Source organism: Hemibagrus wyckioides, linkage group LG19, assembly GCF_019097595.1.
Source record: "Hemibagrus wyckioides isolate EC202008001 linkage group LG19, SWU_Hwy_1.0, whole genome shotgun sequence".
Classification (NCBI taxonomy): domain Eukaryota; kingdom Metazoa; phylum Chordata; class Actinopteri; order Siluriformes; family Bagridae; genus Hemibagrus; species Hemibagrus wyckioides.
This window is the reverse complement of record NC_080728.1, coordinates 11,632,134-11,654,712: the sequence shown is the minus strand read 5'-3', so window position 1 is coordinate 11,654,712 and position 22,579 is coordinate 11,632,134. Positions and strand designations below refer to the sequence as shown.

At 40.5% G+C, this 22,579-nt stretch overlaps 1 protein-coding gene across 3 annotated transcripts in view; it reads left to right on the top strand.

Annotated features, from left to right (window-relative positions):
* Window positions 1-22,579, top strand: part of dock4b (dedicator of cytokinesis 4b) — a 97,278-nt gene that overhangs the window by 29,924 nt on the left and 44,775 nt on the right. For all 3 annotated transcript variants that reach the window (XM_058416954.1, XM_058416955.1, XM_058416953.1), the window contains exons 2-16: window positions 1,516-1,599; window positions 4,368-4,408; window positions 4,598-4,653; window positions 4,984-5,080; window positions 5,308-5,456; window positions 6,629-6,713; window positions 10,451-10,602; window positions 15,367-15,448; window positions 15,558-15,618; window positions 15,743-15,875; window positions 16,377-16,465; window positions 18,472-18,597; window positions 20,368-20,492; window positions 20,732-20,894; window positions 21,792-21,898. In XM_058416954.1, the coding sequence (XP_058272937.1) occupies window positions 1,516-1,599; window positions 4,368-4,408; window positions 4,598-4,653; window positions 4,984-5,080; window positions 5,308-5,456; window positions 6,629-6,713; window positions 10,451-10,602; window positions 15,367-15,448; window positions 15,558-15,618; window positions 15,743-15,875; window positions 16,377-16,465; window positions 18,472-18,597; window positions 20,368-20,492; window positions 20,732-20,894; window positions 21,792-21,898 (1,550 nt within the window). The remainder of the gene's footprint in view (window positions 1-1,515; window positions 1,600-4,367; window positions 4,409-4,597; window positions 4,654-4,983; window positions 5,081-5,307; window positions 5,457-6,628; window positions 6,714-10,450; window positions 10,603-15,366; window positions 15,449-15,557; window positions 15,619-15,742; window positions 15,876-16,376; window positions 16,466-18,471; window positions 18,598-20,367; window positions 20,493-20,731; window positions 20,895-21,791; window positions 21,899-22,579) is intronic.

Genomic DNA, 22,579 nt, shown 5'->3' with positions numbered 1-22,579 from the left:
GCTCTAATTCATCCCAAAGGTGTTCTATCGGGTTGAGGTCAGGACTCTGTGCAGGCCAGTCAAGTTCATCCACACCAGACTCTGTCATCCATGTCTTTATGGACCTTGCTTTGTGCACTGGTGCACAGTCATGTTGGAAGAGGAAGGGGCCAGCTCCAAACTGTTCCCACAAAGTTGGGAGCATGGAATTGTCCAAAATGTCTTGGTATGCTGAAGCATTCAGAGTTCCTTTCACTGGAACTAAGGGGCCAAGCCCAGCTCCTGAAACACAACCCCACACCATAATCCCCCCTCCACCAAACTTTACACTTGGCACAATGCAGTCAGACAAGTACCGTTCTCCTGGCAACCGCCAAACCCAGACTCGTCCATCAGATTGCCAGATGGAGAAGCACGATTCGTCACTCCAGAGAACGCGTCTCCACTGCTCTAGAGTCCAGTGGCGGTGTGCTTTACACCACTGCATCCGACGCTTTGCATTGCACTTGGTGATGTATGGCTTGGATGCAGCTGCTCAGCCATGGAAACCCATTCCATGAAGCTCTCTGCGCACTATTCTTGAGCTAATCTGAAGGCCACATGAAGTTTGGAGGTCTGTAGCGATTGACTCTGCAGAAAGTTGGTGACCTCTTCGCACTATGCGCCTCAGCATCCGCTGACCCCGCTCCGTCAGTTTACGTGGCCTACCACTTCGTGGCTGAGTTGCTGTCGTTCCCAAACACTTCCACGTTCTTATAATACAGCTGACAGTTGACTGTGGAATATTTAGGAGCGAGGAAATTTCACGACTGGATTTGTTGCACAGGTGGCATCCTATCACAGTTCCACGCTGGAATTCACTGAGCTCCTGAGAGCGACCCATTCTTTCACAAATGTTTGTAAAAACAGTCTGCATGCCTAGGTGCTTGATTTTATACACCTGTGGCCATGGAAGTGATTGGAACACCTGATTCTGATTATTTGGATGGGTGAGCGAATACTTTTGGCAATATAGTGTATATACACTAACACAAAAGCTTGTTGATGATTTTGTTGAGTTTTTGTTGAGCAGATTTTTCAGATTTATCAGGTTGTTCTTATTCTTAGGTTATTAACATCCCAGGTTATTATTATTATTTGAAAAGCTAAAGGCAATCATTTAAAATCACTGCACTAAGGACTAATCGCTAATTACAGACTAATGCACTGCACTGATCACTAACCCTAACCCTAGGCTTGTAGAAGACTGGGGAAAAAGGAACTCCCTATAACCCTGTGCATCGAGCTCTCCAGGTCTTACAGAGCTGAGATCTTCACTGTAGGCAGCCTGGCCTATATAATGGTAGGGAGAGTGCGCTGCAGACTCGCAGACTCACCGACTCTGCCCACACAAGCCCAATAGCACACGAGGCTTGCTGTATATCACTGCAGCTGGGTTATTGAGTTTACAGGAACCTACTTTTTTACAAAGGTGAGAGGACTGATTTATGAGCTGTTTGTTTACCCTCCCTGTCTGTTTCTGTTTTTGTATTGCAGTGCTGGCCAGTTTTCGGGGGACGGTAAAATGCGGCCTGCCTCTGGAGATCGGTGACACGGTGCAGATCCTGGAGAAATGTGAAGGTATGACAACGCTTTAGACCTACTCGAAGCTCCATTAAATGCACCGGTGCGTCATGGGAGCAGTGCTGAAACTGACTTGATGCTATACAGGGCTTTACCATGCAGTTTCCTTGCATAATTCTGAATGTGTGGAGGCATGGGAAAACCCTTCACACTGTGAAACTACTGTATAATTCTGAAACTACATGCTTTCTTGATGTGAAAAACGTTTCCTCATTTGCGTGCATCTCTCCCACCTACTATTTCAAATTCGTCTTACGCCCAAAGTTTCACTCCAGCTACACTGAAACACACCCCGAGTTTCTGCACAGTTAATCCACCGCTACACTGTAAATGATGAATGATCAGTTTACAATAGGAAATGAGGTCTCTGGTTGATTATCAGCATCTGTGTCTCATCATCTGAAGTAAAAGTCACTCACAGAATGTAAACTCCAGACTGACTGATTTCTGAGTTCAGTGCAGGAGCATCACAGACATTTTGACCATTTTTACGTCCGTAATTGTCAAACAAGCTCATTACCCAACATAATCTTTGTGAGAAGATAGCATTGGTAAGAGTAAAAAGTAATTAAAACCATTTGTTTTCAGCCACTGTGACTTTAAAGCAGGTTTTCCCCAGACTGTCACACATGTCTCACGGAGAACTATACAGAACAATCCCTGACATTCAGTCATACACATGTATAAGGGAGGTACCTCTGTCTTATCAGTCAACAGGACAGGTTTATGGCACAAAAGAACAGATCAGAAAATGTCAAATTTGGTTTGAACCTGATTCAGTCTAATCTCAGCTTTAATACTGATACTTCTTCAGATTAGACCAGTACTTTACTACCTTATTACATTACTTTCCCTTTATTTTATAGTCTTATAAGATAAGGAACACTTGTTTTCACAGGTTTTCTGGAGAACTGATCCTGGGCTGATCCTGTTATGATACATTTTTGTTTGCTAAATAAAAAGAAAACTCACCAATGGAGTCATTGATCATTTTTTTTACACTTGACAATTTGTTCCATTCCACCTCCTGCCTTAATCGCTAATATAAAGGCTTTGAATAAATGACTTAATGTCTTGATGGCACATGTCAGTTCATCAGTCTTACTGAAAACACATGCAGACAGTAAAACACACACACATTCACAAACTCAGGTTGGATCTGTTCAAGCTGTTCAGCACTTTCTGTGACATGATCTTGCCTCCACGGATCGTCCTTGTTTCCTGTTTCCACTCTTTGAAGATGTACTCCTCTAAGCTCAGGGTGCGTACGCCTGACTTCCTGTTTTCGAGTGATTTGAAAGGTGGTTGTTGGTTGGACTACGTAAACCACTATTACAGGGAAAGGAAATGTCTCACGCTAGGTAGTGTTTGGTAACAGTCAGTAACAGTGAGGGGATTATAATGAGGCACACCACATTGTCGTCACATCACTTTTTTGGATTTTCTTTTTTAGAAAAAGTACATATTTGTAACGTCCGGTGAAGTTCAGAATTCAGTCTTAAGCTGAAATTGAACAGATTTTCGAAATCAAGACACACTTTTACTGCCCCTAAACCTCTGATTTTTGATCATATCAAATTGGCAGAGAAAAGAAAGCACTGACTTGTATCAAGTAAATCTTTTTTCCCACTCTGATTTACATTTCACATGATTTTCTAACCTTTACACTCTGTTATGATGAGATCCAGGCTTCAGGTATTGACTGAGGCTGACTTTTGGTACCGACTTTAGCAAGCTGGTGACAGTTGTGGGAGGTGTGTGAGGGTGTATGTGTGTGTATAATATACTGAGTGTTGACCTTGTGCAATTTGTTCATCACTCTGCTGTCTCTGGATGAAGAAGAGGCTCTATTCAGCATGTGAATTGGTATTTAGCACAGCCATTTAACAGTAGTGCTATTGATTAAGAGGATGGTGTCAGTCAAGGCTCAGCCCACACACACACACACACACACAAACACACGCGCGCGCGCTGTCAAACCAAGAGTGGGCGAACCCCCGAAGAGCATATACTCATAAATACCTAAACAGTCAGATGACAGCACTTTCTCTGAGTGGTATGAGCGATTATGGCAAAATGCCCATCACATGGTACTTGAATACAGCTTTCCGATAAAAAAACTATTGGCCTGTGACACATAAACAAGGTGTAAAATATGAGTGTGAGCTGTTATATGCAAAATAATCAGCGTCACCGACTACATGTACTGAAGTTAAAGTTACTAATTTAAACTTATAATTTAACTTACTTACTATTTAGTTACTAAATATCACAGTCTTTTATTTAAAGAACAAAATAAGGGTTACATAAACGTCTCCTTACATAACGCTTCACCATGTTAACTGTTATATGCTTAGTTGTAAAATCAGCATGCTGTTTGTAATCTGTTTATAGGAGATTATGTGCCATACAAGTCTCTGTGAATGAGTTGTTACTATAGAAAGAATAATGTATTAGAAAAAGCTCATTATTATAATCATATGACATTGTTACTGTCTACTGTCTTCTAAAAATATCAGTAACTTCTGACCAATTATTTTTCAGAAATTAGACGATTTTATATAGAATATTATTATTAGAGTGAATTATAACCAGTGATCTTATAAAAGCACTGACTGTGATGACATTGGAAGGTTGTGAGTTCAAATCCAAGCACTGCCAAGCTGCCACTCAGGCCCTTGAGCAAGGCTCCTAACCCTCTTCTGCTCAGCTGACGGCGTCTGCGAAATGGCATTAATGTAAATGTGACTGTTTTGTGTCTGTAGGCTGGTACAGAGGCTTCGTGCTCAAGAACCCAAATGCTAAGGTAATCCAGAGACAGACATTTGGCTTTTATACAACCTGCCTTCGTCTGAATTCTATTTTAAGATGTAGCCGTATCTGTCGAAACCCTCTGAGTTTATAGCCTTTCCTTACATACGCAAGATGGAAGCAATGTGTTATGTCCTCTGACCTCATTATTAGCATTGCTCACATTACTCTCTGTCTGTTGTAGGGCATTTTCCCATGCAGCTACATTCATTTGAAAAATGCTCAAATCAAGAACAAGGGGTGAGTAAACTGAATGATCCTGTTCAAGGAGGAAGTGTTTTTATTAAAGCTTCCACAGCTCACACTATTTACGCAAACCAAAGCATTTAAATTGTGCCATAAGCCAGACTTTATAAGTTTGTGTTTCACTTCACTTCCTGTTTTCTTGTTAACAAATGGGAATCTAGCGACAGTGTGCTCAGTGTTACTCAAAGATGTCCAACTTAAACCTTTTCTTCTTATGCTGAAAATAAAATCTCTTCCTTTTCTGGACATTTTTTTTAAACCTTACTACTGTTGCTTTGTGATGTGCTCCATGTGACTGGGTGTTGTTTCTATATTGACCTGCAGGCAATTCGAGACCGTGGTGCCCACAGAAGACACGGTCATTACAGAGATGACCTCCACGTTGCGGGAATGGGGCACCATATGGAAGCAGCTTTATGTGGTAAATCTGGTGCTCTTGAGTTAAGACATCCTGAAAGAAATGTCTTTCTTTGTAACGTCTCTCCGTAAACTGTGCAAGCAAGATTCATGGCGAAAGTTTTTATTTTATTTTTATTTGTAACCCATTTTATGCCAAGAGGACATAACAGTGAGGATGAGACAAAGCAGGACTAGATCTCTTCATCTATCACTCATGTCACTCAGTCTGCGTTTCTCTCTACCCAACAGAAGAATGAAGGCGATCTGTTCCACAGGCTGTGGCATGTGATGAATGAGATCTTGGATCTGCGGCGCCAGGTTCTGGTCGGTCACCTGACTCACGACCGCATGAAGGATGTCAAACAGCACATCACTGCACGCCTGGATTGGGGCAATGAGTGAGACATTCTCTATCTCTCTTAACTTCTTTCCTCTTGATCCAGCTCACTTATTTTGGGCTGTTAATTTAAAACATGACATTGCTTAAGATATTTAATTTGTGTATGCTTTTGAGTAATAATAAATCGGCAATATTCTGCGAGTATTACGCGATTATGTTATACTGAATATTGGTACACTTGTGATTTGGCTGTAGGTCAAGTGCTATAGCTAATCACAGCCGATATTCAGTATAACTGCATGACGGTGAAAGTAATACTGCTTTTTTAAAACTGTTCTATAAACAAGAAATTATCAAGCAAAAGGCAATTCATATGTACAAATGTTCTGATTATTTTTCTCCTCTAGAGGATAACGAGGATGCCACACTACACTACACTACAGTGTATCAGCTAGTTCAGGCTGTCAGGCTGGCTAGCTCACATTGATTTCAGCATTCACATTAATGGTTTTTCTGGGTGAAAGTGGAATTAAATATAGTGAACACACACCAGTGGAGTGATGCACACAGTGTAACATCCCAGGTTACAAGAAATATAGCACTTTCAGAACGCAATCAGTTTAGTGGACTTACCTTTGCATGTGTTTTGTAAACCATGGAAAGTATAAACTGTTGCATGTTTCCTAAGCAGGACAAATCACACCGAATGAAGGATTATCATCATTTGATAAATTTATCAATTTCTATTTTAAATTATTAAAAATGTGTGTAAAAATGTCAAATCTATATGATAAATTATGTGTATTTGTTTTCACCCCTTTCTTATATCAAGCACAAAATTCATTGTGCCAAAAAGTTTAGGAACTAATTTTGATGGACTTTGATGGACAAGTGTATTGTCATGTCCGTATAGAGTGCTTTAAACCTCTATACACGGTGAAAATCAATGACATAGTGAACAAAAAAAAGATGTAAACAATGTGTGCGGTCATAAATTGCCATAGCGGGAAATAATGCACCTGTGACGAAGAAATGGAACAATTCTTTTAAAATTGTTCTTTTAAAATTGTGTTAGTGTTGTGTGTGTGTGTGTGTGTGTATATACAGTGTGTGTATGTGTGTGTGTATGTATATATATATATATATATATATATATATATATATATATATATATATATATGATCCTGATACGATCGAAGTAGAATGCTCTTTGTGTGTTTGTTTTTATAGGCAGCTGTCTTTGGACCTGGTCCCCAGGAGAGAGTTCAGCATGGTGGACCCTGATGAGATCAGCGTCACTGAGCTGTACAGACTGGTATGTTCTTCTTCTGAAAACCGCATTGCCACGGCAACTGCATCTTTTACTGCCTCAGGGCTTCATAATTCGTTCTCTGAAAATAATGTAATCTAATCCCTGTCTGCTAAACGCAAGAAGCTGAAAATGGCTAATGTTTCTCTATTATGGAGAGAAATAGCACTGGGTAATTACAGTACTTCAACAAGGTGACAAGATAAAACAGTGCAAATTAGTGTATTTACAGGAGCAGGAGGCAGCCAGTAGATGATAGGATGCTGCTTGGCAGTAGGGAGTCTTCTGTGTGGTTTGCTTGAATTGCATGGAGCATGCTGTGCTTCATGATTATTGCTCCTATGAAACATGTGACCTAAGGTCTCCTACATCACTGCTCTAATGCAATCTATAGCTACAGAGTGAGCTCATCCAGTGGTCTTAGATGTATACCTGCAGGGGCTATCCCCAGTGAATTCCCTGCTCAAAATGACAGCAAACTTTTTAATAGAATTCTCCACACTTCACAATTTAATTCCCTCTATGGCACATTTTCAATTACCTGATTTTGTTTTGTATCAGTAACTGTGACTGAGAAATTAGCAACATAAAATGCCTTTAGGAAGAAAATGTGGCTCTTAAAAATCTCAGCCAAAAAACGACACTGTTGTTCAGCCTGCTGCTGATGGTTATCTCTCTGATAATCCTCGCTGCAGTCATTTTCTGACTTCTCCCCAAAGTACACAGAATGAATCCTGGATATTGTATTGTCTGCTTGTTCTAGTCCAAAAGAAATTTTTCCAAACCATTGTTTATTCTTTGGCTGCTTTTGTTAAAGGCTCTTCATATTTCCGATAAACTCTTGAACACTTTAAGAGCTTCACTTTCTCTGCTTGACACCCCACTACATTTTCTAATAATCGTCTATATACAGCCATTCCCTAATGAAGATGGATGGAATAAGAGACTGGATAAGATGATAATCCCATTGATATTCTCTTATCGCAACTTGTATTGACACTAAACTGCTTCAGGTTTAATTGTGCTGTATCAAAGGACAGCAAATAAAGCACTAGCCACCCTCTTCTATATACAGGATCTCACAGAAGCATGATCTCACAGATTAACTAGTGTCACTGTTATTGACAACGCCAGAAATCTGTCAGCGAAAAAACCCTCCATTCATTACAAACAGACCATCATTCCTACTTCTAGTACTCCTCCAACTCTTCCCATCTGCTCCTTTTTCACAGGCTACCGAGACGTTAAACACGTTTGCAGCAAGAGCAAGAAGTGAAGACTTCCTCTAGAAAAGCAACAATGTGTGATTATTTCTATAACTCTGAAGTCTATAAAGAGACAATGCCGTTGTTCATATTACTGCTTTCGTGTGAACGGATGCGCTTTGGTATTCCTGTATCAACTCTCTAATAAAAGAGTAACTTGAATTATGCATAATCTCTGAGAAATCCTCCAGCACTGTCCAGAGATTGCTTCCAGTTATTAATATTATTCATTATTGTTGGAAATTCAATAGTATCTGTTAAGAACCACATTATTTTGACTGGAATAAGGCCTACGACAGCTATAATGTATTTTTGTGGAGCTTGTAAAGGTCTGTGAATCCCACTTTTCGAACCGTGCTCATGCTACTTTGCACTAAATATACTGACAATGTAGGACCATCCGGCAAGAGAAAAAGTCAGACATGCTGCACAGTCCAACTGACTAAAAATGGTGACTAACAGTGTAAAAAGTATGCAAGCTAGTTTTTCCATTTAAATGCACGGAGATGATTTCAGCAAAATGTTGCTGGCCGAGATTTAGTTGTGAGCTGTGGGGATTACACTGACCATGACAAATGATGAAAGATACTACAGTATCTACGAGTACAGTTAGTCTGTTTATTATGTGAACAGAGATAGTGTCTTTATTTTTTGGGCATGGTTAGTGTCTTTTATTATTTGAACACAGTTAGTGTCTTTATTGTTTGAGTATGGTTCCTGTCGTTATTCAGGTATGGTTCCTGTGTGTGTTATTAGAGTATGGTTAGTGTCTATTATTTGAGTACGGTTAGTCTCTTTATCACTCTAACAATATGTTTCGCCGGTGTTTTCCAGAACCTGCAAGTGTTTCCTGATTCTGAAAACATTGTCATTTGCACATGCAAATGCATTCGAATAGCAAAAGTCAATTTTGTCAAGGGTAATGGTGAATAGGGTTTTGCTTTCTGTCTGGTTGTTGAATGACTACTTGGGAGCTGTGAATAAAAAAAAAAAAGCTAATAGCCTAGACTTTTTAGCCTGAATGCCTGAACTAATGATTTTTCACATGTGCATGTTACATCTGTAAGCCTCACTACTAGCAGATAAAAAAAAATTTCAGTCGAGTCAAATTCAGAAATTTATTTTCCTCTAACAAAGTTTGCATTCATTTATCGACATTGAGGTTTGTGTCATGCTAGCATGTGTGTGGGTGTGTGCATCTGTTGGTGTATTGTGGGTTTGAGTTCTCCAATGAAGTGAAGCTTAAATATTTGTGTGTATTGACTCATTAACAGTGGCACACAAATTCAGAACAGTGTGACAAATGGCACAGGTCTAAAAAAAGGTCCCACAGTACACCCACATATATTTTATTAGGCGCTGAGGGAGGAATCACTGTTGCGTGTGTGCGTGTGTGTGTGTGCGCGGATGGCCGGAGATAGAGGAAAAAAGACGGTATATGGGAAAGCAGTTGGCGGAGAAGCTTGACATCATTTAATACGTCAGCTTAGTTTCAGGTCCTGTTTTTTCTCCTCACACTCTTTTTGGAAGCGATGCTGGCATTGAAAAGCGTCTCGCCTCCACACTGCTCACTGATTGTGGTCATTGTGATTGGGAGAGCAAGGCGAGGACACGGCTGCCCTTCGGACATTGATTAGCAGAAAGATTAAGAGGTTTAAGGACCATGTACGGTTCCAGGTTCTATGAATAGGAGGTGAAAGCTCTGATGAAATTTCACCCATTTCATCACATAATCCTGTTTTTTTCAGATGTTGCATAATCATTCCTCCATTTCATTTCCTTTATTTATAAATATCAACTCATCCCTGGTTAGGTGCAATATTATCTTCCTGGCCTCCTCTCTCTCTCTCTCTCTCTCTCTCTCTCTCTCTCTCAGCTGTATGGTAGCTGAGGCAAAAGGATGCAGAGCTGCCTGTTGGCACCTCTCTCGCAGGCCATCTGGAAAAGTAGGGGGCTATGTTCTTGGCTGAATCTCTCAAAGCTAGCCATTACTGTTTCTGTACACACACATGGTGGGACTCCTTGGATGTGGCTGTGGCATGCGTGCAGCTCTGCTATTCTTTTTATAAAGCCTCGTGGCATCATTGTGTGAATATGTACATTCAGGCTATTTTGTTTTGGAAAGTTCCAGGACTTTTGAAGAAAACCTTCAGCTACCACACTGTTCTCCTGCTCAGATATGTCTACACTGTGTACGGTTTATCTTTCATCTTCACAACTGTTTGCTGTAATGATTTGTGAGCTCAATTTCTAAGATTCCTCTCATTGTTTCTCCCTCATGTCGCTTCAGGAAGATTTTTCTTCTGCTGCCTCTGTCTTGCTAAATACAGCTCTCATTCTAAATCTACAGTTGTGAATCTACAATATTGATCCAAAAGTGCAATAAAAGCAGTCTTGAGTTGAAATGAATGAAACTGTTGGTGAGATGGAGTGTTGTATCGTGTGATTGTCTAACTGGTGATGTGTGAACAATCTCAGATGGAACATCGGCACCGGAAAAAGGACACGCCGGCCCCAGCCAGCACACATCACCTGTTCGTGCACATGAAGAGTCTGATGAGCTCGAACCTGGGCGAGGAGCTGGACGTTTTTTTCTATATCTACGACAGCAGAGAGAATCGACCGCTCAGGTGAGGCGCTAGCACGTCACAACACAGATGAGCTATTCGGTCATTATGAGATGTTTTTTTTAACCCATTTTTTAGCAGATTGTGGGTGTTGTGATTTTGTGTGGCTTTTGCAGTTCCATTACCCACAAAATTAGTCAGGATTAGGTCTCTAACAGTTTGAGTCAACAAGTTGAACTTGGGTTACATTCACAAGGAGTGTCATAACATCACTTTCCAGCATCACTAGCAGCATGTTTTGTTTGCCAACATTGACATACATTTCTGTAAAAGTGGTTCATCCAAGGATTTGCCTTACCTGGCTCAGGTGATGAAAACATGATTCATTATGTAAACAGGCCATTCTAAACAATGTGAAGCTTTATACAGACTGCTTGCCCAGACACAGAGTCCCAGAATTCTGTGTCCAGCTGTATTACCTTCTAAACTAATAAATCATCCCATCATTAAAAATCTGTCCGTGTTTATTTTGGCTTTAATTTTTAAGAAGCATTGTTTTTTTTTTTTACCAGAGTAAACTTTGCCCACTGGAGAATGATCTGGATGAGATATGCATGGAGTAATGGGGCATTTGGGAGTGACTATAAATAGACAGGAGGCAGATATAAACAAAAACAAGTACTGTGGGTCATAACACAGATTTTCTGAATGGTTTTTCTCTCAGCACCTGTGATGATGCCATTTATGTATATTCATGTTCAACATTTTTACCACGTTATTTGCACACATAAGAAATTAAAAAATTTCCCATTGCACCTTTACCCGTATTAATATACGTCAGAGGTCCATGATACACCTCTCTTGCTGTGCAGTTGAGTTTTGTGTGGATCTTCTCACACCAGGTTCTGTAAATAATAAAAATCTTGGTAAGTCAGGTATTTAATGGACCACAGCAAATGACAGCATATTCAGTAGCTCCAGTAATAATGATGGGAATTGTACAATGTTTAGGGGTTCCTATAATGTGAGTTCCAAATCACAGTAGGCCTGTATCAAATAGAGCAAATTATGAGGTTAAAGATTCTCTGCCTCACAGAAGTTAACACTAGAATAAATGTTGTGTGTCCTACACTGATGGACCTCACAGACTCCGACTTCAGGATCCTGAAATTGTCTTCCAGCTGCATGCTTTATTCAGCACACACTCTATTTTAATATTTTACTACACTGTCTCGCGTTTGAAAGTGTTTTTTTTCCCTGTGGATGATAAAAAAAAAGAGCGCTAATTAAAAATGAAAGGAATTGCTGTGTCACTTCACATTATGCAAAACCGCTTTTCCCAGCTCCTTATATTTAAGCAGGACAATGTTTACTGACTCACTGGCATTTGGATCAATTTCCAATTTCCATTTTATAAGTGGGTAAATTCCAGTAAATTGGTGGCTTGAATCAGGACAAGGCGCCACAGCGATTGTTAGAGGATTCTTTCTTTTTCCTTCTCTGGATAATGAACAGGTTATTGTTTGATGGATTAAAGAGTGTTGTCAGAACCACAGGCATTATTCTCACCTTGTAGAAGACGTGGAAGAAAGAGCCGCATCTTTTACAATGCCTGTGTGGGTTAAGCTCTTCCAGCTATTGGTAATTACTGACTCTGGCAGGCTCAGTGGAGCGATAAGGCTGCTCCGGCTCTTCTCCGTGTGTCTCTGTGTGTTGGGGGGGTTTGTATCTTGCCCTGCTGTTGCCTTCATGGAGAATCTGCTAATGGCTCTCTTCCAGGATGGCTGCTCGGCTGGCTGCCTTCCAGCTAATTATTCTCTCGGCTATAGCGTGAGGTTGGCGTTCGGGTCCAGATGGTGCGACAGCTCCCAGTCTTTGGTAGGGCTGCAGCCAGAGATACTCAGGTTTAAACCAAGCAGGTTGCTGGGAATTCAGTCAAAGAACCGTCCAACTCTTAACCATCACGCTGAAATGATGTACACCTCTGACTCTTATCCTAGCTCTCAAAAGCAGCATGTTTACACTCAGACACACGTTATCATCTGTTCTGTCTCCTCTGGGCTTTGGATGAGTGTTGCTGCAAGCCTAATCCTATCTCCTCGTGGCTAACACTCAACATGCAGCTGTGTGTGTGTGTGGGTGCACACAGAAGGAGGAAGAAGCAATCCACTTTCTCCCCATCCACAGGAAGATTAAAGATGTGGATCCACTGCTTTCTCTTATAGAGACCAACAGGAAAGAACAGATGTCTGTGTGTGTGTGTGTGTGTGTGTTAAAGGGCCCTGCAATTCAGAGCTGGATATATCAGTAGTGCTGAGTGGCAGTCTTCAGGATAATGACTTCCCCTCTCTTCTCCCATGGGGCCATTTTTGTCATGGTTTATATTTTCAGCACCGTGCATGGGGATCACTCTGGGCATGCTTAATTTACCGATCTGTGTCCACGGAGGTCATTTAATCGCGGCTCCTGTCTGAACGCATCGCCTGACAATCACACCCACCATGGGAGCAAATATCATGTTGTGGCAGAAGCCCTTGGGGAATAAGCGTTTCAGTTATGGAAATCAGACCGGGCATATCGTGTGATAAGAATCCTTCAGTGACCACATACTGCTGGTCAGGAAGTGATGCTGAAGCGTTATCACCGGACACACAACCCACACAGCTCACTTCAGCTTAATTGAAAGCTGGGAATTCAAAAACGCGCAGTTAATTAGCAGCTGTGTGTATTTGTATATATGAGTGCACATGGTTATCTGTTTGCGTTAGTTATTGTGTAAGAGACAATCATGTTGCGTGTGTGTTTGTTATAGAGGTGTAATTACTGTATTGGTGGCTATTACAGACTATAATAGGCTCCACTACACCAGCAGACTGTTTTCCTCTGCTTATCACACTGCTGTGAAAGTCACGTAACCGGATTACATGACCACTTGGCAGGAGAGTGTGCGTTTCTCTGTGTGCCTCTTTTGTGTGCATTTCTCTGTGTGTGTCTTTTGTGTTTGTCTCTGTGTGATTGTGTACCCATATATGTGTGACTCAGTCAGTGAATGTCTTTGTGTGTGCATGTGTGAGTGTCTCTACGCCCCCCCACGTATGTCTTTGTGTATATATGTGAGTGAGTGAGTGATTGAGCAAGCGAGCGAGCTTGTGTGTCCCCAACCTGACACGTGCTTGTGTCCCTGTGTGTTCATGTGTATATGGGAGTGAGTGAGCAAACGTGTGTATCTCTCTATCTCTCTGTATCAACCCCCCACCCCCCTGCTTGTGTCCCTGTGTTCATGTGCATACATGTGAGTGAGTGAGCGAACATGTGTGTGTCTCTCTCTCTCTCTCTCTCTCTCTGTCTGTCCCCTGTGCTTGTGTCCTTGTGTGTTCATGTGTATATGGGAGTGAGTGAGCGAACATGTGTATCTCTCTCTGTCTCTCTGTACCCCCCACCCCCGTGCTTGTGTTCATGTGCATATATGTGAGTGAGCGAACATCTCTCTCTCTCTCTCTCTCTCTCTCTCTCTGTCCCCTGTGCTTGTGTCCTTGTGTGTTCATGTATATATATGTGAATGAGTAAGCACACGTGTCTCTCTCTCTCTCTCTCTCTCTCTCTCTCTCTCTCTCTCTCTCTCTCTCTGTCTCCCTCCCCTGTGCTTGTGTCCTTGTGTGTTCATGTGTGTATATATAAGTGAGTGAGTAAGCACACGTGTATCTCTCTCTCTGTCTCTGTCTGTCTCTCTGTCTGTCTCTCTCTCTCTCTCTCTCTCCCCTGTGCTTGTGTCCTTGTGTGTTCGTGTGTATATATATGTGAGTAAGCACACGTGTGTATCTCTCTCTCTCTGTCTCTCTCTGTCTCTCTCTGTCTGTCTCTCTCTCTCTCTCTCTCCCCTGTGCTTGTGTCCTTGTGTGTTCGTGTGTATATATATGTGAGTAAGCACACGTGTGTATCTCTCTCTCTCTGTCTGTCTCTCTCTCTCTCTCTCTCTCTCTCTCTATTTTTGTCTCTCCCTTGTTTGTGTGTCCCTGTGTGTCTGATGTTGTGTGTTTGTGTGTGTTTTATCCATGCCATATTCCACTTTAAAAAAGAAATCTGGAGCACATTGGAGTCACTGCATGCCAGATGTCCTGTACATACTCCAGGTTTTCTCCCATTTAAAATTCACATTGTGATGAGTTACATGCATGTTCAGGTTTTAATAGACTGTCTCACATCTGATTAAAGACAGTAAAGCATTCCTGCACTGAAACATCATAATTAGACTTTTAGTATATATTTTAAGAGCAGCAAATGGTCATGCTGGGAAAAAATAGATAAATATTGAAAGCTGGCATGCATAAAGAATGGTTTTAAGCTGGCAAGACACCTGAGGGGACTCACACTGGTAATTCTGATAACATTCAGAGCTCTGTGTTTGCAGAGTTGCCTCTATTGCCTATTTTATAAGGCATCGTTCAGCTTGATGTCTGTTCCAGTTCCTTGAAAGCTTAACATCTATATAGAGAAATCTTTTGAGGATGTGAGATTAACTCAATGAATATTTTAGCAGAAGAAGAGAATTAAATTGTGGGTTCCAGTTGTAGATCCGTCTGAAATGATCTGGATTCTGCAACGCTGGCTTGTAAATAATTGAGCTGCTGTGATTCCTCTCCCATGTGGGTTATTACTGAGCAATCAGGGTTTTTTTTTTTTTGTGTTTAAAACCCCATTCGTCCCAGCGATGAAAAACACGATGCTTTGTGAAGCCTTGGGACCTCATTGGTCCTCATTGTCTCTCCTGTGCTATTTGTCTCTCATCCTCTCTTTTCATTTCCCCCTCTTTGCCTCCCTCCTCTCCAGTGAAAGGTTCTTTGTGAAGCTAAATAAGAACGGAGTGCCCAAGTCTCCAGAGAAGACAGAGACACACTGTACCCTTTTTGTGGTGAGTGTTAAAGAGAGTGTCAAAACAATTCTACTAATTGCACAAAGAGGAGGCTTGTGCAGCGTTGCAGCAATTTGTGTCCATTAAATATTGCTCTGTTTTCATTTAGGACTTAGGGAGCAGTGACCTGAGAAAAGACGTGTATATTGTTGTGCACATCATTAGGATAGGTAAGAACGCTCATTTATTTTGTTCCATTTAATGACCAATACAGCTGTTTCATCTATATATATATTTATCTCATATCCATTAGCTGTGGATGGGGTCAGAGTAAATTTGTGTGTGTGTGTGTAGGGAGGATGGGTGCCGGTGAGAAGAAGAACACATGCAGCGTGCAGTACAGGCGTCCATTTGGCTGTACAGTGGTCAGCATCGCAGATCTACTCACTGCTGACACGAAAGATGACCAGATCCTCAAAGTCTATGCGTGAGTAATGCACCATCACTACTACCTTATTCACTGCAAAGACACAATGGATGGATGGACATGCATATGGACACACATTACAGACACATGTGAATCTCATACAACGGAGATCAGAATTATAGAACAGTTTATAAACATTATTCATCTTCATTGCTCAGAATTTAAAGGAATATTAGCTGTGGGTTATACCACTGTTCACACACCACAGTGATCAGAATTAGAAAACAGTAACCATTGTAGCACAAAACAAGATGGCAACTAAAATTTCTAAGGGTTACAGGGGGTCAGATGTTAGTAGGAACTGTAGATGCCCTTGCCTTAAATGACTTCTGTAGCTGTATAACGCATCCAATTATCACTTAGTGGCAATGAAACCATTATATAGCCATTAGTAGCATGACCTACATTGCATAACCTCCCACACAAACACACAAGATATTTGCACTGGTGCTACATTGTGAATTTGCAAAGGTGTGATTTTTATTATTCCATCCATTGTAGATGTAACACCGAGAGTGACTGGAGTCAAATCCACGACAACATCATAAAGAAAGTGAACTCCAGATATAACCTGTCAGGATCCAACACGGGTAAGTTCCAGATCCTCACCTAGGACCCAAAGTACTGACGAAAATCCATATTACGTCACTTTAGAAGAGCTCACAGCAGAGGAGATTTCTGCCAGAGTTGCTATGGAGTTTCTTTCTGCAGTTCATAATGCAGTATTTACTTAGCAAAGACTTTCACCTAGCAACAGCATAAAGCATGTAGGATGTAATGGCATCACATTTAGTGCTACAGCTCTCGCTCAAGCTTGATTTCATTTGACTAAAAGTTTTAGTTGGGAGCTAGAATAAAGGCAGCGTCGTGGCGGCTCATGCATACTTAGGTTGTGTAATGATTTATGCTTATTACAGCTATGTAAGTGTTATATTTTACAACCCAAGTGAGCTATCCAAAAATAGCTTAAAAGATTTACATATGAAATGTGCAGAATGGATCTGTCAAAGATCTGCAGCTTCATATCTCTCGCATAATTATGGGTAGCATCAAAAACGTTAATCTTGAATAATCACAAACAATGAGTGAATATATTAAATCCATTGACTGACATAAAGTCATTTACTCGTCCGTCTTATCAGCACTGATTTGTAACAAACGACTGGCAAGCAACAATAACTCATGTCCTGCAAAATCCCCTCTGACTCATTCATCCCGAATAAACAGAGATATGATTGCCTCAAACGGGAATTGAAGGGAACAACATTTAAATTTATTATGATTAACCATTGACTGGGAAAAGCTTAAAGAGATCGAATTAATGCCCATGAAATGATAATTACTTATAGATCATTTCTACGTTGTTACATTAATCTCCATGCATATTACGCGATTTGTTGTAGGCCAGTACAATAATTTGTTCTTGTTAACACCATTACTGGATTTAATAAGTTGACTCTTATATTTGTATAATGGAAAAAGACGATTAAGACATCGAGATTAAGACACACATGGTTGTCTGTCTGGGCATGTGAATGTGTTGAGTAGTGCGTCTGTGTTTGAATGTTTTCTTTATGACTGCATGTATGCGTAACTATGTAATTGCTTAAGTGCTTAATTATAGGTGTGTGTGTGATTGTTTATGGATTACTGTTTGTACTATCAGGGTAAGTGGGTTTCTTCTATAGCTGTGCACAGATAGTGAATCGCCATGTATAAATACTGTGTTAAAGTGTTTATTAGTTCAGGAATTCATTTATTCTTAATAGAGGACACTGCAGGTTCTCTTTACTAAATGTACTAAGTGCATATAGGATATAGACCCTTATGCTGTTGATTAGAATACCTAATATTAGCCATGTCACGAAGCATGGAATATGCTAGTAGTGCTTTATAGTAACGCATTGTCCTTTGCTTAAGCATCTATCTATTACACTGTGGTTTTCCACTGATGTGTTTATACTCTGGAAAAAGATGAAAGAAAAAAAAATCTCTCTTCTGTTGTCCACAAGTGCTGTGTGAGCTCATGGCTGAAATCTGTGAGCCTTCTAAAAGAAGTCAGAAAAGAGAAGCGAAAGTATGTATAAAGCACAGGGGATGGAGTGCAGCAGACGAGAAAGGGGGGGCTTTCAAGCTTCCTTAAAACTGTGATGCTGTGCTGCTATGATCAGGCAAATTTTCATTCTCATTTCACTCAACTGATATTCATTCACTCATGGTGCTTTGTGTTACTGTTCAGCAATTACATGATGCATACCGGTAATATCAGAGCCACATGTTTTATTTTCTAACGTACACCATTGATATTTATTACACAGAATTTAATAATCCCTGCTGGTTGATTTGCTGCAAAACTGATACTCTAGACACTGACCTGAGAAAAATAGAAAAACTCTGAAATCTAATAAACTGAGTAGGGGCAAATACTATACTAGTTTATTTATGTCTGAGTCTTCTCTCATTCCATTTCACGCTGCTTTATGTTATGTGACTAGAACACCAAAAATGGATTGTAGTTTTAATGTAAGCCTGTGCAGGACAAAGTAAAGTAAAATTTTGTTCAGCAATATGCGTGTTATGGTTGTTGTGTCTCCAGGCCTAGCAGTGACTCTCCAGTTACTTCATGGTGACATTGAGCAGTTGCGGAGGGAGTACATGGCCATTTTCTCTCGGGGTGTGTCCATCACCAGGAAACTGGGCTTCTCTGACATCATCATGCCAGGTGAGGAAACTCAACAGTATGACCTTCTGGGTTTTCTCAGAATGCCAGTAACCACTGTATTCAATTCCACACTGTTCCAGTAACTCTCATTACTTTTAAAGGCAGAGCTCAAAATACTAAAATAATTAAGGCAGTGTTTGACATGACTAACCCTAGGCCCTGCCTAGTTCATATGAGCTATATGCTGTAAGTGCACAGGAAACAAGCATGCTAGGTTTTAGAGTGCTTAGCTCTTGCCAGGGCTGTTGTCTCGTTCAATTTTTCTGTGTCTCTGTAGCTTGATATGTTTGCCTTGATCACCTATTAAGGAAGTTCCTTAATGTAACCGCGATATTTACTGTGTGCATTTGGCCATTACCTCAGCAACGGTCATTATGGCGATGACAGCAGAGAACACACAATATTTTCTATACAGATGCTCTCTTGCGTCAGTGCTATACTTCTCCAAAAGCTATTTATTTAGGGACATTTAACACAGTTCTGTTTTTCTTTTAGTGTTCATCCTCCCCTTTAACCCAGGCTGCATGAAGCATACTGGCCACCCATGCATCGAACTGTCTGGTCTATAATTACTTCCCCTTCAGAGCAGCAGGCTTCCTCAGTGCTTTCATGGGATACTGCTGCTCTGTGCTACAGTGCCGTAACATACTTATAGACTTGCACTCAACCTTTGGCTTCATTTTATCATGTTTTTGAAACCCAGCATAGGAACAGTGCTTGTGCAGCGCTTTCGTTGTGTGTGGATGGGTGATGAGAATGGAGGTGTGATAACGGAGGCCTTCTTCCTGTCTGTACGAGTGTGTGTATGTGTGTTTGTAAGTAAGGCACAGGACGCACCTGCTGACAGCACTGTTGTAGGTCACTGTGGTTTTGTGTGCATGTCCTGGGTGTGTATATGTGCATAGAGGTAATGTCAATGTCAGTTTGTCAATGTCAGTTTATGCTATAACGCGCCTTCACAGGAGTGAAGAAATTAGTAGACTTTTAGGGTATTTTTGTCCTTGGCCTGCAGAAATGTAGGTTCAACAGCAAGAGAAAACCCCTACTTCATATGGACTTTCTGAAAAGCAAATAAAAATACAAACTATAGTGTATAGTACTATATAATACTATTTTATAAGTGTATAGTTGTTAATTTAATAGTTATGTTAATAGTCTAATCCAGAATCTAAACAGTTTAACAGTAAACTGACCATACCAGTCTCCTGTAAGTTCCTCATAAACACTGATTCTTTAAACGTTTTTCCTCATATAGGGCAATTGCTTGTTGTCGTGTCAGTCTTTCTTATATTTAAATGCTTCGTACTCTTTTGAGATTGAATTTAATAAACTCAGTAGGGATGATCGGAACACCAGGAGAGTGATGTCAATTAAAAAAAAATAATTAATTAATTAATGACATGAACTGAATTGTTCGTTCAGCTGCTATGGTGGTCTGCATCTGCATTGTGACTCAAATGCATGTTTCATAATATATATGCCACAACTCTGCACGTATTTCACAAGTTTTGTGTGGGGCTCATTGTTTTCTATTCCTAGAATGGAATACTACTCAGTTTTTAATCCAGATGAGCCATGAGTAGCTTTAGTAACGGCTTAAGCTGCATGGAAATGTAGCTACTGTCTTGTATTTCTATGAGCTGCTATTAAAGCCTAACTTTAAAAGTGTCATTACTGTAAATGCAATAATTTACTGTGTTATGTGTGAAACTTAATGTATATAGAACCTTTCTTGCCTTAAACTCCAGTCATCTGTCTGCTTTCTCTTAGGAGAGATGAGGAACGATTTGTACATCACGCTGGAGAAAGGAGAGTTTGAGAAAGGCGGGAAGACCGTAGCCAGAAATGTGGAAGTCACCGTTTGTGCGCTGGATGCCAACGGACAGATTCTCAGGGTATTCAGTATTATACAGGCTTTGATTAAGCTTTTAGTGCATCAACACCTCACTTGTATTTATAGAAATAACTGCAAGCATTCAATACCAAAACCATGCAAGAGTGTAGGCAAACTAAACTAGCCAATGATGGTGGTGCTGTTGGCTTGTGGTTTTCCTGGCTCAATGGAAAATAAGAGCTGATGGGCAGCATGCATCACATCAACTTGCTTATTGTTTGTGTGTGCATGTGTTTGCAGAGCTATGTTGCAGCAGGGTCAGGTGAACCAGGGGCTGATGAGTACCTCTCCTTTGTGCTGTATCACAACAACAGTCCACGCTGGGCTGAGCAGATCAAGCTGCCCATCCCCGTCGACATGTTCCGCGGCTCCCATGTCCGTTTCGAGTTTCGTCACTGCTCCAGTAAGAAGGCCTGTTTATTACACTGACACTTCTAGGACAAACAGATGACTGACTTGTGTAGTGTGTGATTATGTAAATTCAGCATCAGTCTGTTTAGACCTGGTATGAAGAGTCATGCAGAGGTGTTACAGAAGCTTCACGTAGTGAGATAAATCACAGAGTGAGTGACTGCTGTCATAAGCTGTCTTCAAAATGCCATATCACACATACTACATAGACTTAGCACAAATGCAGAATGTAGCATGCAGTGGATGAACAACATATTATTCTTTTATACCTGGATTACAGACTACTCAGGATATATTTCCAGATCATTTTATTTTTAAAATACAAGCTAGAGAACTACCTGTATGGCTGCTGCAGCTATTAGCTTGTTGAATTCTGTAGTATACTTTTTGTATAAATGCCAGCAGAAAATTTTCATTGATGTGAGATTTTTTTATTGTATTTATTTAAGCGGTCGATTTTCTAACATTTTATAGTTTTAGGTTAATTGAAAAGGCGAGAAAGAGACCCATCACCAGTCTATCAGAGCTGAGCTTGAAAACCTTAGTTGAATGTTTGCTTGCTTTTAGCAGAATTACTCTCGGGGGTATTTTTAGGTTGGTCATTAAAAAAAAATTCTGGTCAAACCCTGATTACATTTCCTACACAAGAGTTCCACATTACATGGCTGGTTAATATTCAGAAAGTGTGTCTGCTGGTGCTGACTTTCATTCTAACTGAGCAGAAGTCACCCTCATAGTCTAGTGAAAGACAACAACTACTGAAACGGATAAGATCAGGTGTGGGTCCTGCTTGATTAGAATGAAAACCTATACATTTTGGTGTGATAATCTGAAAAAATGCAAATCGTGAAGGGTTATTTAGTTTTTTGTGTTTGTGTCTCTTCCTCAGCAAAGGACAAGGGGGAAAAGAAGCTGTTTGGCTTCTCCTTTGTCCCTTTAATGCAGGAAGATGGACGAACTCTGCCTGATGCCACCCATGAGCTGATTGTCCATAAGGTATTTCCTTTCAGCTCATGTATATATGTTTTTTTTAACGTACATTGACCAAGGTTTTATTTTCTGTCATTGCATCACACTTATCTGTATGCTTTGTCATTCCTGCAAATACTGAGTGATTTTGTGCGAATCAATACACAGAAGGAACCCCGGGGGTTCAAGGGTCGTGCAGCTTGCTGTTTAATTATGTGTCTCTCACTAACTGAAGGTTTTGGATTGCATTATGAGTTTATAGAAACAAGCACATTAATGAGCTCAGAGGGTAGTGTATTGCATGCATCACATGACCACTTCTTTAAACCACACACAAATAAGCATCATCAGTCCCATGTGTAAAACTACTGTGGCGTGCTGCAAAAGATGTGAGGAAACGGACCAATGTGCAAGCAAACGTGTTTCGTTTCTAAGTATTCTTTTCTTACTTTGAATATTAAGATAGAAGTCTACTTGTTTTCCACTAGCTCATATAACGTCTCTTGTTTCAACCACATCCTCTTTGCTTAGTGAGTAGCTGACCTTCTATGAACACATGCTGCACAGAAATCGTTACGTGTAGAAAATATGATTCAGATTTTTTTTTAAAGATTTATATGAAGTGTGTCGTCATAGTGATGAGTGCGAAGGCTTACACTAGAACTGGGAAATATGCATACACACTCTCAAACATTTACTTGGGAAATT